Source organism: Heptranchias perlo, chromosome 9, assembly GCF_035084215.1.
Source record: "Heptranchias perlo isolate sHepPer1 chromosome 9, sHepPer1.hap1, whole genome shotgun sequence".
Classification (NCBI taxonomy): domain Eukaryota; kingdom Metazoa; phylum Chordata; class Chondrichthyes; order Hexanchiformes; family Hexanchidae; genus Heptranchias; species Heptranchias perlo.
Window position 1 is genome coordinate 57,276,230 of NC_090333.1, and position 15,132 is coordinate 57,291,361.

The window sequence follows — 15,132 nt, forward strand, 5'->3', positions numbered from 1 at the left end:
CAACCTGTTTATGTTCAGAAATTAAATTTTATTGGAATGATATATACAAAATATACAAATGAATAATATATCAATCAGGAAATGAATATGTTAATCAGCAACAGATATACAAATAATTTATTTAATCCTTATGTACAATGCCCTTAATTTATATATGAGAACACCTTAAAAATATCTTAAAACACAATAGCTTTGGTCACTTTCCTCTTTAATACATAAATACTTTCATATACGCTATGTTTAAAATGATGCATCAAAATTGTCCAATCTGTCACTTATTTTTCTTGTATGTAAATTTTGTGTTTATTATAGTGAGGGATATCATTGCTGGGGAATGGAACATTTTCCAACTTGCCATGTGGAATTAATATTGTATTATCTTACTAAAATCATTCATACTTGTATCAGATTCCATAGTTGGCTTATTTCTTTCAGACAGATGTTGACTTATCAAATTGCATGAGAAATGTGGCTTCAGTTGTCTACATAAATTAAATGCCTTGTTGAATTACTCTTATGAAAACACTATGTTGGGGACCAGTAGGTGATCGGATGCAGTGATTTTTGGCAACAAATTATTTATTGCCCAATTTTTACACAAGTTTACTTCATAATTGTTTTCTAAGGTTGAGAGGGATGAACCTGGCACATAATGGACAAATTATCCAGCCACTCTCATCTCACCAAAAAAAGTGCACTTGAACAACCAATGCAGTAAAGAAAGAGATATGGCTCCAAGTTAACAAGACCATAGTCACAACGTCTTGTCATAACACAGGTATAAACCCATATAGATAACAGCAGGCCACATGTGTCATACACACCATAAGTGTAGTTAGTCTGACAAAGCAATTACACAAATCTAATAATCACATTTCAGGTAATATCTCAGCACATCCCATAGGGAGGAATTAAATAAACCAATAATAAATATCAATTATGTACACACATATAACCAACATATACAGATACAGTGAGTGAATAAAAATTGCTGAACAATGTAATGCATTCAATGGTCATTGTGCAGTTTCATTCTGATTCCTATGAGAACCATTTAGGTTGTTTGTATTACCATACCTGATGGAATTTTTTTTATTATCTGTTTACAGTAACCATTTGACCATTCAGGTTGTTCTGTGCATTACCATCTTTATTACTAGTAAATTAAATCCTTCCTTCAATCAGTGTTGCAACCAATTAAATTGGGAATATAATTGTTCATTTTTAGGTCTGTTAAAGTTAGATTTCATAAAGCTTAACATATGATGCAGTGGGTTTATGCATCAATGAGTCGTGGCATTGGAATGCTTGGGCACCAATTCGCTCACAACTGCCTGATCTTGGAAGTGCAATGAGAGAAAAACAGTGGACGGAGGCTTGGAGCGAGGGAAAAACAGGAGGAGAAGTTATCCTGAACCAGATACAGAGGTTTATGAGCAGGCCTATATGTAGGCTGCTTTCCTACCCTCATAGAAAATATTGTGTGATGTAGGGGAACCTAAAGGAGAAGGCAACGAAATAAAAAAAATACTATTAGCTTGGTTTACTACTGGAGTAGTGATTAAAATTATATTAAGCAAATTTGGCCGAACCCATTACTGCATACAATAAATTACCTCATCTTTTGGTGGATTTGTATTTAATGCACCAGTCGCAGAGGTCACTAGCAATGCACACATTCTATACAGTAAACAAATTGTACAAAACTGTAGCTATATATTTGCACAGCAAACAGTGCAAAACTGGATCTGTTCTGACAACATATTCACTTATCTCACAAATAGTTACATATCAACCATTGAACAGCTCATGTCTCCTTTAAGGGAGGTGTTCCATAATTCCATTGCCTTTATCTCATCTCTGGCTACTTTTTGTAAAAGTGACATATTTGTCATAAAGGAACTGTCTTGGGACTTAATCCTGTGTTGGTAAACAAGTAACACAAGCCTATGTATCTTCATATGATGGACTGTGCAATAAGCTTTAGCTCCTTGTTAGTGGTGTTTGTCATTCAGAAAGATGGAAGATTGGTGTTAGTGAAAATTGAAGAATGTGAACTGTGTTCTGTTAGTAAAGGAGACCCACCCATTCATAATATGGTAACAATTTGTTGGAGTGGTTGAAGATGCAAAACCAGTGATCTTGGAAATTTTTCCCAATCCTTTCTTATTTATCTGTTCTTTGAATAAAAGTATGAAAGACCTGTAATAAGAAATGTAAAGCACAATTAGAGATATTAGGCATGTCCCACCCTTAGAATCAAAAGAATAAACCAGCTTTAAGCTTTATCAGAAACTTTTGAAGATTGCAATGTAGATATCTCACTGTTCCCAACAGAAAAGACTAATGGGTAATGGTGATCAATTAAACATTGGTCTCTCACCTGAGCACATGCTGTCACTACACCTCATGGTTCATCTTGTAAGTGCCTGATGTTTCATTCTGTTTCTCATTGCTGTAAAAAGGTAATAAAGACTTAATTAGCATTAAAAATTGAATTCTTAAATTTATTGGGCTATAACTAATTTAAGTTTACTGTATATTTATCCTTCTCTTATCAGCGCTGGCTCACAACTGGTTACTGTTTCATGGTTATGGACTGCTCTCCCTCACCCAAGTGGCCAATTTTCATGTGTGAGCCTTGACATTGAGTTTTGATGTGCTACTTGACCATGCAGACCATCTTAACCATGTCAGATCCTGTGCTTGCCATGTCCGCACATACAGGAGTGACTGGGTATGAATCAATCAGTATTGGTGATCTTGGCTGATTTCTTTCCTCCACCCATGCCCGGGCCATCCTTACACTTACTCCAACTGAGATCAGCTAACTCAGCACGGAGCTGGCACCTTCCTGGTCAATAAGGCTCAGTTCCACATTGGATGGGGCCTTTAGCGACTGAAATATCAGGGAACAGTTTCAGTTTAATGTGAAAAGCCAGTACAGACTGTTGCAGTAATTATAGTCCTAACATCACTTGCACTGAATTTACATAAATCCACAGGTCACGCAGAAGAGAATAACATTTGGAAAAACCATGTGACATGCCACTTCCAAAAAATGTATTAAAAAATTTACAAATTCTTACCTTGAAAGTGAAAACTTTTTTGCTTGTGCTAAAAGAGAAAGAAAATCAATTGGTTTTATTTTTCCACGGAAAGGAATGTTCAAGCTAAGACAACAGGTTCAGCTGACAACATGGTGTTAATGATGTGGAGATGCCGGTGATGGACTGGGGTTGACAATTGTAAACAATTTTACAACACCAAGTTATAGTCCAGCAATTTTATTTTAAATTCACAAGCTTTCGGAGGCTACCTCCTTCCTCAGGTGAACGATGTGGAACATCGTTTCCACATCGTTCACCTGAGGAAGGAGGTAGCCTCCGAAAGCTTGTGAATTTAAAATAAAATTGCTGGACTATAACTTGGTGTTGTAAAATTGTTTACAACATGGTGTTACTGAGAGCTGACTATTCAAACAAACTATCAACAAAGCAAAGTACATTCAACACGGGAACATCCAGTATTAAAATTGTTATAATTGGGGCAAATGATTGGTTGCACCGTAGGATTTGTTACCAGTCAGAGCTCCTCAAAACCAACAATTTCAGTGCCTCTGGGACTTGTAATGCAAATTGTGATCATTGGACACCAAATCGCACCACATTCAGTAAGTGTGGAAATTTGCAGGATTTTCACAGGATGCCTTGCAATGCCAGATCACATGCCCAGTTATAAAATCCCCAGCACAAAGAGACAATTATCAATTTTTATCTCACCCTTGGTGATTGAAGGTAATTATAAAAAACTGCCAATTAATGATACATTGATTTGCCAGGTTTATCAGTTTACATTGCATTATGGATGGAGAGTTGTATAATCAACAAAAACAGTTAATGCGGTTTAGTACCATTCCAAACAGAAGCTTGGAATGAAATCGAGATAGATGGACAGGACTCTTTCCCTGATCGGGTACTTCTGGTAAGAAGCAGCACTCACAAGAAATGATGTTTAGGAAATCACAAGTCCTGCAGCCTCTTGGTTTTCTGTCTTCTAAGTTAAATGGAGGAAAATCAGTGCTGGAGAAAGGAACGTGTTACTAACGTGCACACCCAGCATCAGTACTGAGCACTTCCAGATCGGGTATGGGACAACCAACTAAAGAGGGAATCTTCTCCCAATATGCCCGTACCCCAGCTTCAGCAGAACCTCAGTGCTGTTTCTGTTTTATTACTCCAACTATCCTTAAGGCCTTTCTCAGTGAGATGGCTAATTTACGCCATATTATGGGCAGGGCTGTGTTGTGGACCATTCTCATAATGGAAAGAGGTAATTTCAAGTTGGATTCTATAAAGAAAGGAAACTTTCACCCTGTTCATTTGGGCTGGATTCAGATCCAGGTCCCAGTGAGGAAAGTATGCTAATTCACTGCCACCCGCCCTCCCCCCCAATCCTCTATTCCGTTAATTTTTTAATTTGTTTTTGACCAAAATGGCCTTTACCCATCACAGCTTTTTATCTGAGGACAGAACTCCACCCTTACAGCAGGAAACCCTCAACGTTTATCAGCTCAGCAATCTCTGAGCAAGAGGTGTTCGCGTGCACATAGTATGTTTTTCTAATAATCTTCTAACTTCCAGATTGTCTGTAATAAGGCAGGAAAATGTTGGGATCACACTGTGTGATATTAATTATGAACATTAGTAACATCAGCATATTTGTGTGAAATTCCCCTGTCTGCTATTTTAATCAAGATGTAAATTTAATGTGCAGGAAATTGCCTTAAAAACAACGGTGAGCTCAACAGGGCATTCTCAAGGGGGAGGGTGAGCAGGCAGAGGTCGTGGTCCACATTGGGACCAACGACATAGGTAGGAAGGGAGATGAGGTCCTGCATCAAGAATTTAGGGAGCTAGGTAGCAGATTAAAGAGCAGGACCTCAAAGGTTGTAATCTCTGGATTACTCCCAGTGCCACGGGCTAGTGAGTATAGAAATAGGAGGATAGAACAGATGAATGCGTGGCTAAAGAGTTGGTGCAGGAGGGAGGGTTTCAGTTTCCTGGATCACTGGGCCTGCTTCTGGGGAAGGTGGGACTTGTACAAGTCGGACGGGTTGCACCTGAACCAGAGCGGGACAAATATCCTTGCGGGGAGGTTTGCTAGCACTGTTGGGGGGGGTTTAAACTAACTTGGCAGGGGGATGGGATACAGAGTGGAGCTACAATAGGGGGTGATGTGCAGCCAAATATAGAGAAAAAAACAAGTCAGCTTGGAAGACAGGGCAAATATGTGAGGGCAAGGCTGGATGGCATCTATTTTAATGCAAGGAGTCTTGCGAATAAGGTGGATGAACTGAAGGTGTTGATAAACACATGGGAGTATGATATTGTTGCTGTCACAGAGACATGGTTGAGGGAGGGGCAAGACTGGCAGCTCAATATTCCGGGGTACAGAATCTTCAGGCGAGACAGAGGGGGAGGTATAAGAGGAGGGGGGGTCGCAATATTAATTAAAGAATCAATTACTGCCATAAGGAGGGATGATATATTAGCAGGTTCCTCTAATGAGGCCATATGGGTGGAGCTTAAAAACAAAAAGGGGGCAAGCACTTTGATGGGAGTGTACTATAGGCCCCCAAACAGTCAGGGGGAGATAGAGGAACAGATATGTAGGCAAATCTCAGAAAATTGTGCAAATAATAGGGTAATAATCGTGGGGGATTTCAACTTCCCCAATATTAACTGGGATACTCAGAGTGTAAAAGGCTTAGAGGGTACAAAATTCTTAACGTGCATCCAGGAGAGCTTTTTGAGCCAGCATGTAGAAAGTCCTACAAGAGAGGGGGCGGGACTGGACCTAATTCTGGGGAATGTGGCCGGCCAAGTGGAAGAAGTGCTAGTAGGTGAGCACTTTGGTGACAGTGACCATAATTCGGTGGTCATGGAAAAGGACAGGGAGGGGCCGGAAATAAAGGTTCTAAATTGGGGGAAGGCCGATTTTAATAGGATAAGGCAGGATCTGGCCAAAATGGACTGGGATCAGCTGCTTGTAGGAAAATCCGCATCGGAGCAATGGGAGTCTTTCAGAAGGGAGATTGAGACCATACAATGGCAACATGTTCCCGTAAAGGTCAAGGGTGGTTCCAAGAACTCCAGGGAACCTTGGATGTCAGGGGATATACGAGAATGGATTAGGAAAAAAAGGAGGGCTTTTGGCAGATACAAAAGGCTAAAGACGGAGGAAGCCCTAGAGGAGTACAAAAAGTGCAGGGGGATACTTAAAAAAGAAATTAGGAGATCAAGGAGGGGCCATGAAATAACACTGGCGAGCAAAATACAGGAAAATCCTAAGATGTTTTATAAGTATATTAAGGGTAAGAGGATGACTAGGGAAAAAATAGGGCCCATTAGGGACAAAAATGGCAATCTGTGTGTGGAGCCGGCAGATGTAGGAGGGGTTCTAAATGAATTTTTTGCATCTGTTTTCACTATGGAGAAGGACGATGTAGACATAGAAATACGGCAGGGGGACTGTGATATACTCGAACATATTAACATCGAGCGGGAGGAGGTATTGGCGGTTTTAGCAGGCCTAAAATTGGATAAATCCCCAGGCCCGGACGAAATGTATCCCAGGCTACTGTGTGAGGCAAAGGAGGAGATTGCGGGGGCTCTGACACATATATTCAGAACCTCTCTGGCCACAGGGGATGTGCCAGAGGACTGGAGAACCGCTAATGTAATACCATTATTCAAGAAGGGGAGTAGGGAAAAACCGGGGAACTACAGGCCAGTGAGCCTAACATCAGTGGTAGGAAAATTATTGGAAAAAATTCTGAAGGACAAAATTAGTCTCCACTTGGAGAAGCAAGGATTAATCAGGGATAGTCAACATGGCTTTGTCAAGGGAAGATCATGTCTGACTAATTTGATTGAATTTTTTGAGGGGGTGACTAGGCGTGTGGATGAGGGTAACGCAGTGGATGTGGTATACATGGATTTCAGTAAGGCCTTCGATAAAGTCCCCCACAGAAGACTGGTCAAGAAGGTACGAGCCCATGGAATCCAGGGTGCCTTGGCACTTTGGATACAAATCTGGCTTAGTGGCAGAAGGCAGAGGGTGATGGTCGAAGGTTGTTTTTGTGACTGGAAGCCTGTGGCCAGTGGGGTACCACAGGGATCGGTGCTGGGTCCCTTGCTGTTTGTGGTCTACATTAATGACTTGGATATGAATGTAAAAGGTATGATCAGTAAGTTCGCTGATGATACAAAGATTGGTAGGGTGGTAAATAGTGAGGAGGATAGCCTCAGTCTGCAGGACGATATAGATGGGTTGGTCAGATGGACGGAACAGTGGCAAATGGAATTTAACCCGGAAAAGTGCGAGGTGATGCACTTTGGAGGGACTAACAAGGCAAGGGAATACACAATGAATGGGAGGACCCTAGGCAAGACAGAGGGTCAGAGGGATCTTGGTGTGCAAGTTCACAGATCCCTGAAGGCGGCGGAACAGATAGATAAGGTGGTAAAGAAGGCATATGGGATACTTGCCTTTATTAGCCGAGGCATAGAATATAAGAGAGGTTATGATGGAGCTGTATAAAACACTGGTTAGGCCACAGCTGGAGTACTGTGTGCAGTTCTGGTCGCCACACTACAGGAAGGATGTGATCGCTTTGGAGAGGGTGCAGAGGAGATTCACCAGGATGTTACCAGGTTCGTGGCCAAATGAAGGAGCAAGTTCGGCGTTCGCACATGTGCAGGCAAACATGGAAATCCAGAATTGGCTCTTCTTGGTTCGCTGGCGATCTGTCAGCTTTGCCTTAAAGGGATATCGCCAGCTGCAATCAACAGAATCCACTGACCAGTGCCAACTTGCTTATCTGCCCAGCTGGAAAGTAACTAATATTGCCACAAAACAGGAATGCTTAAAAATACCGGGTCCAAACTAAGTTTTAACAGCACGTCTTAATGACTGCCAAACAACTAAAAATTAACTTTTAAAAATGTGGAGTCTCATTACTCCTTATTTTAATAGCTTTTGGTCATTTAAAAAATGTTTTTTTAAAAATTGAAAAAATATTTTTTTTTAAATTAAAAAAACATTTTTTTTTACTTTTTCCTTCTGTCTCTTTTATTTAATTCGATTGTTTCATACCCTCTTTTTTGGTGTCTATAACTGTATACAAATGATTTTATTGTTGCAGCTTTCACTTCCTGATATTTATGTTGCATTTTGTTTAGATTTTTCAAGGATGCTGCAATCTGATTGGTTGAGGGGAGAGATCGATCCGCTTGCTTCTCCCATGGGTCCGAGCTTCGCTGGCGCTAACACTGGGCTCTTCTCAGCTTCCTATTGGAGGAAGTGCCCACAGTAAAGACCACGGTAAGTTAGTGGGTTAGTATAAATTTATGAAGCGGCCAGTGCTGTTGGTTCACCGCTCAAAGCCCAGTAACTTTTGTTAATATAGCAAGCAAAGGAATGTCCCATGAACATGTTGATATGTTTGTTACTAGCATCACACAGCAGGATTTCAATCGCTACAGATTTTACTCTGTTCCACTTTGTGATTTATTTAATTTGTTTTATTTTTGCCTAGATTTCCCCATTAGTTTCCCACTCCTGCCACCCATCGTCAAGTTTGCTTTTTTCATTCTGAACATCAGGATGGTTTCTGAAGCAGACCTCTTCCCCCAACATGGTCAATATTGGTTGGAGACCATCTGACAGGAGATGTACTTCCACAAGGTGGGTCCCTCTAAATTACTGCCTCCCGCCCCCTCCCCCCATCCATGATGCACGACTTCTTGCCCTGCATCTAACAGTCCAGCTGAGAGCAACCGCAGCCAGAGACTTGTGCTTCGAGGGGAGTGAAGTTTAAATGGTAGTCCATAGTGGGGTTCAAACTTAAGACATCCAATGGACAGCCAATTCTTTAGAACTAGAGCTAGCGGCTTGGCTAAGAACTGCTTTTTTGATCCAATAACTATGATAGCAGATTAAGCGTGTGTGTGGAGAGAGATTGTACCACCTTAACCACCCTGAGGGAATACACCATTAAGCCCAGCTCAACCAGGACATACCTTACAGGAAATAGACTCTTAAAAGCCTCTTTGGTCATTCACAAATAGCTGTGAAGTCTGATCAAAAAAAGAATACAGGAAACTGTAAGAATAGAAAAAGATTATCTGAGGTGTATTTACTTTTCTTTCTGATCTGTCTCACTCTCCAGCCTATCAGTGTAATAGCGGCGATGCCAGATGCAGCAGCAGACGCTGTTAATATTGGTGTGTACTTTTCAGGTATTGGCCATGTGAGTTCTTTATTTATGATTCGGTCTTTAATCAAAAAGGCTCGGAAGTGTCTTGTCCCAAAATATAAGAGGTTTTATTAAGAAGTTACAATAAGTAGACAAGTACTAATATAACATACCAATAAGACGTTGGGATGTGACCTGCTAAACCAAGATTCTGAGGTGCACTTCTCGAAGGTCCTTGAAATCACTTGAGCGTGTCCAGACTCCGCTCTGAGAATATTCTAGCTAGTATGCTTTAAGTCTCGATAAATATATGTAAGTATATGTTACAACCACCCATTAATTCATGCAGAACCTTGAGCCCCCTTCTTCCCTTTGTTGGGCCCGCACATCAATTAATCTGTTGATTCCTGCACATTCCACAACAATACAGAGAAAGGCAACTAAAGGATTCCCATGCCATGACGCACTATACACATTAGATAATAATGGAGACATGATGTCTCATGACGCACTATTATGACAAGATTTAAGCAATCTTTAGCTGAAGGTTGATAATTATATGGACAACGTTTTTTTGATGCTTTTACCAATCTTTAACCGAAAGCCTGCAAACATGCTTTTCTCACAGTGCTATATAAATGCAAGTTCTTTCTTTAGGAGACCTGTTTATCTCACAGGCCGCGGAGCGGAATCTAAGAACAGACAGAAAACCAACATTAAAACCATCGCAAGATATTTTAATACACGTCATTATTTAACTTCAAAAATAAATTATTTCCAAATTCTTACTAGTTCAAAGATCTGTGATTATCAAGAAGGTTTTAAAATGAAATATCACGTTTCAACCTACCTTCACAGGTAGGTATTGGTCCTGACCACGTTCCAGAGCCCTCACATTGCAGACTCACTGAACCATTCAGTGAGAACCCTTCCACACAGTCAAAGTTACAAGTTGAGTTGTAACTGAAGTTTCCCATCGGATGGGAGCAGTTCATGTTCCCATTTCTAGAAATCTTTGGGACATCACATTTCACAGCTGGAATGGAAAACCGAGAACTGAATGCAAATTATCACTGAACAATGTTTAACCACTGTTTTGTGTAAAATAAGATGCAAGTTCTTTCTGTCTTTTCTTTTATCACATTCTTATAAGTGCACCTTATCGAAGATAAGCTTTTTTTAAGCCTTGCTAAGTAAGAAATATATTTTAATTTGTGTATATAGTTTTAAATAATTTGCGATTAATTAAAATTTTAGCCAAAGATTGTGAACGGCACACAATTAATAGGAAATAATAAATGATGGCTGATCACACGCTATGCAATAGATTAATCTCTTTTAGCCATTGAAAGCAGACATGAGTGACTGATGTACCTTCACAGGTAGGGGTGTGCGCAGACCATTGCCCAGTAGCTCCACACTCCAGCTTCTTGGATCCTTTTAATATAAATCCTTCGGCACAGCTGAAGTAACAAGTTGAGCTGTAAGTGAAGTCTCCAGCAGGGTGGGAACACTTCATGTTGGCTTGTTCAGGGACCTCCAGTATGTTGCATGGTATGGCTGAAATAAAAGTAATCAAAATTATTCCTTTAATTCTGTCAATGTGACTCTTTGTGAGTCATGCAAAAAGCACATAATAGTAACAGAGAAACTGTCATTTAATCGGTCTCTCGTGGATGGGCTATAAATAATATATGATGTGTTAAAACCCCATGTCACGACTGAATGTCATAGTGAGGGGTTAGTACATCATGGAGGCATTAATTTGGTCTTGTAAATAGATTATTTTCAGACTTCTAAATAGATTATCAGTGCAAGCAATTGCAGATGCTGTTTTTGAAATACTTATTCAACTGGTAACACTTGTACCTTTGCAAGTTAGCATTGATGCTGTCCATTGACCTGTAGCTTCACACTTGATTCTGTTTGATCCACTCAGTGCAAATCCTCCTGGACAACTAAAGTCACATATTGAGTTGTAACTGAATGGTGCAATTGGATTTGAGCAGGTCACAATAATCTGGTCTTGTTTCTCGAGTTTTCCACACAGTATGGCTGTAAAATACAAAGGAGACTTGATTGGGTTGCAATACACGATGCAAAGTACCACAGCTCATGCATTTCACAATTCTATTTGTTAACCTGCACTAAAGCCTTTATTCTGAATGAACATTATGGTCCAAGCACGGTTCTCTGATTTATGCTGATTGGATGATCACTTAGAACAAGCCTGAGACTCTACTTTCTAAGTTGGGGGTCTGCATTTTAGAGTTCTTTAATCTTTAGATATTATTTGCCTCTACCTTCACAGTTGGGGATCGGTGCTGACCATTCTCCAGATGCTCCACACTCCAGCCTGTCTGATCCTCGGAGCTCAAATCCTTCGGCACAGCTGAAGTCACACGTTGAATTGTAACTGAAATCTCCGATAGGATTAGAACAGGCCATGAATCCTTGTCCAGGAATCTCCAGACTCCCACATTTCACAGCTGAAATATACATTAAACAATCTAAGTTTACATATATAAATACAAAAACTCCTAATCTAAACATAATTCAGCTGAGATCTAATCTATCAAACTATTTCCAAGTTTCTACTTTTAATTCTACTTTTGGTATAACTTCACACTCTACCTTCACAGTTGGGGATTGGCGCTGACCATTCTCCGGATGCTCCACATTCCAGTCTGTCTGTTCCATGGAGCTCAAACCCTTCGACACAGCTGAAGTCACATGTTGAGTTGTAGCTGGAGAATCCATGGGGATGAGAACATGCCATGATTCCCTGGTTGGGTACCTCTAGTCTTTCACATTTTATAGCTGTAATATCAAATATAATGCACATTTAAATATATCAAGGATAATGTGATTTTATATTATAGAATCGTACAGCACAGAAGGAGGCCATTCGGCCCATCATGCCTGTGCCAGCTCTTTGAAAGAGCTATCCAGTTATCGCCACACGCCTGCTCTTTCTCCAAAGCCCTGCAAAATGTTCCTTTTCGGGTATATGTCCAATTCCCTTTTGCAAGTTATTGTTGAATCTGGTCCCTCTTAGGCAATGCATTGCAGATCATAACAACTCGCTGAGTTTAAAAAAAAATTCTCCTCATCTCCCCCCTGGCTTTTTTGCCAATTACTTTAAATCTGTGTTCTTTGGTTACTGACCCATCTGCCAGTGGAAATTGTTTCTCCTTATTTACTCTATCAAAACCCCTCATAATTTTGGACATCTCTGTTAAATCTCCCCTTAACCTTCTTTGCTCTGAGGAGAACAAACCCAGCTTCTCTGGTCTCTCCACGATGTATATATATTAAAAATGTTAGAATTCTTTTAAACATTTCCCCCCTTTAATCTTTAGATATTATTTGCCTCTACCTTCACAGTTGGGGATCGGCACTGACCATTCTCCGGTCGCTCCACACTCCAGTTTGTCTGTTGTTCGGAGCTCAAACCCTTCGTCACAGCTGATGTCACACGTTGAATTGTAGCTGAAATTTCCGATGGGATGAGAACAGTTCATGATTCTTTGTCTGGGAATCTCCAGACTTCTGCATCTTACAACTGAAACATATAAATTATGAAATTCGATATAGCCTGAGACACCATCACCTATAAAAGTGCATAATTCAGTTAATATTCTCAAATCTGATTCTGGAACTCTTTTTGTTAGTTGGCCTTGTTTGACCCTATACCTTCACAGCTACCATCCACCACCCTAAACATTCACTCCCTTCACCACCGGCGCACTGTGGCTGCAATGTGTACCATCCACAGGATGCACTGCAGCAACTCGCCAAGGCTTTAGGGTCATTCTGGATGGATGAGCTGCAATGGGCTGAAGGACATCCTTCATCCACAATGATGTTGTGACGTAATCTTCACAATTTGTCTAATTACTGAATATTTACACGGTGATTTGTGAGCATTTTAGAAATAATTTCCGTAGTCATGCATATTGTCATTCACTTTTCATATAAAGGAAGAACTTGCTTCAGTCTGTGAGGCTTCAACTGATCTAAGCTGTGGCAGCAGTAGAGACCTGAGCATTGGGGCCTGCTGCTCCTGGACTGGGCAGGGAGGGGAGATCAGCCTGTCTTTGTTCCTGTTCACTACCCAGGGTCTTCTGCTGGAAAGTGAGAGTGTATGTGTATATATATATATATATATATATATATATATACACACACATATAAATATCCCCCCTCAAAGAATAGGTCATATTATTTCATACAAGTCAATTCATACTCTTCTGTTAAGGTAACATGCCCTTACCATTTTCACACTCTGGCCCATAGTATCCATCATTGCATGCACACATGTAATATCCAATTGTCTCCACACATTCTCCATGACCACTGCATGAAGTGGGAATGCACGAAGCTAAGAAAAAAATATCACAATACGACTCAGAAATCAGTGCATATTAACAACCTTTATACATATAAAAGAACTTTAAATAAACTTCCATTAGAATAGATGGTGCACAATCTATTGATCTCTATGATGAATCTATGATTTCATTTCATCATATTTACATTGTAATTAAGGAATATTTTTCCATGTGCAAATTACAAATTGGGTTATTTTAATGGCTAATCTCATATTTAGAGATTATTCACAAATTTCCCCTTTTTGTTTAGATAGGACATGTGACTAATATACTAATGTTGGATCAAGACAGTCTCTGTGTGAAGAATCCTTTTGCAGTGACTCAGGATTTGTGTAAAACCTTTAGTTTAAATGTGGTTCTGAGACTAATGATGATTGTGATGATGACACAGGGCACTCATTAAAATAATCTTTGGTCAGTTTTTATTCTTACCTTCGTAACACAAAGGTCTTTTCTTTTTGTCACAGTTAATATCATTCCACATCCCTGTATCGATGTCCCTCTTTATGTACATTTCTACACAGTCTTCTTTCCCATCATCACTGTTATTGGGTTCACCAGCAGCCCAGTTCTCTGCCTCTTTGTTGAGTGGCTTATTAGTACCAACCCAGGTCCAAATGCCATCTACTTTCCTGATTCCAATCCAGTAGTAATGTTGTGCATGAGGTAGGTGCTCATTCAAATACTCAATTTCTTCTGCGTTCTGGATTGCAACCATATCAGTGTACTTCTTTTGACAGAAACTTCTTGCATTGTTCCAAGGCATATTTTCTTCAACATGATGATAGGTCCAGCCATGGATTCTTTCCAGAAGCATTAGTTCTGTGAAGAAAAGGAGAATTCCCATGAATGATGCTGGTGAGTACCCTTCCCACTGTTTAAATCAATTTGCTTCCCTACTTCCATGTTTCTTTTTGTACCAAATTTTGTGTTTATCATATTCGGGGGATGTGGTGGGGAATGGAACACTTTCCCCATTTCTGACACCTAGGGCTCGATTTTACCGGCGGGTTTCCTGTGCGTTTCCAGCGGGGGGGCCCCGAAAATCCCGATATCCTGGCACGTGACCGGATCGCACCACGATCCCGCCCACTTCCGGGTTCCCCGATGACGTGCGGGGGTGCGTGCGTAGCCCCCACTGGTGGGAATCCCGCAGGCAATAAAAGCCAGCGGGATGCCACTTGAGAGTATTTATTTCGCTTGTTCAGGTCATTAACTGACCTGATTAAGGGACCGTGTGTGATTTTGGAGAAACATGGGACTGTTTCACACACTGGGGGAAACAGTCCTAGTTGAACTGGACGTGTTGCAGCCGTCAGCCTGTGGCAGCTGCAAAGGTCCATATGACAGGTGGGGTGGGGGGGGGGGGGGGAGACCCTCACCCATTGCAGGAGGCCGCTCTGTCACTTGGGACAAAGTGTGGCCTCCACCACCCCCCTCCTGACGGTCAAAGTCACCAACCTGCACACTCACCCC

At 40.8% G+C, this 15,132-nt stretch overlaps 1 protein-coding gene across 1 annotated transcript; it reads right to left on the reverse strand.

The window, feature by feature from the left end:
- Positions 1-9,366: 9,366 nt before the first annotated feature.
- LOC137325426 (P-selectin-like) lies at positions 9,367-14,538 on the reverse strand. Its single transcript, XM_067990529.1, has 9 exons — positions 14,089-14,538; positions 13,539-13,646; positions 12,642-12,827; positions 11,897-12,082; positions 11,566-11,751; positions 11,132-11,317; positions 10,637-10,822; positions 10,113-10,298; positions 9,367-9,954 (listed from the first exon to the last, which is right to left on the reverse strand). The coding sequence occupies exons 1-9, from the start codon at positions 14,501-14,503 to the stop codon at positions 9,929-9,931; spliced, it is 1,665 nt and encodes a 554-aa protein (XP_067846630.1). The 5' UTR covers positions 14,504-14,538; the 3' UTR covers positions 9,367-9,928.
- Between the last annotated feature and the right edge of the window lie 594 nt (positions 14,539-15,132).

Bases quoted from the DNA above. Each gene is read 5' to 3' on its own strand.
- LOC137325426 (XM_067990529.1), bottom strand. From the start codon at position 14,503: ATGGGAATTCTCCTTTTCTTCACAGAACTAATGCTTCTGGAAAGAATC. The intron at 10,299-10,636 runs GTACATCAGTCA...TTTCCATTCCAG, and splicing joins GCACACCCCTACCTGTGAAG to CTGTGAAATGTGATGTCCCA. The intron at 9,955-10,112 runs GTAGGTTGAAAC...GTCTGTTCTTAG, and splicing joins ACCAATACCTACCTGTGAAG to ATTCCGCTCCGCGGCCTGTG.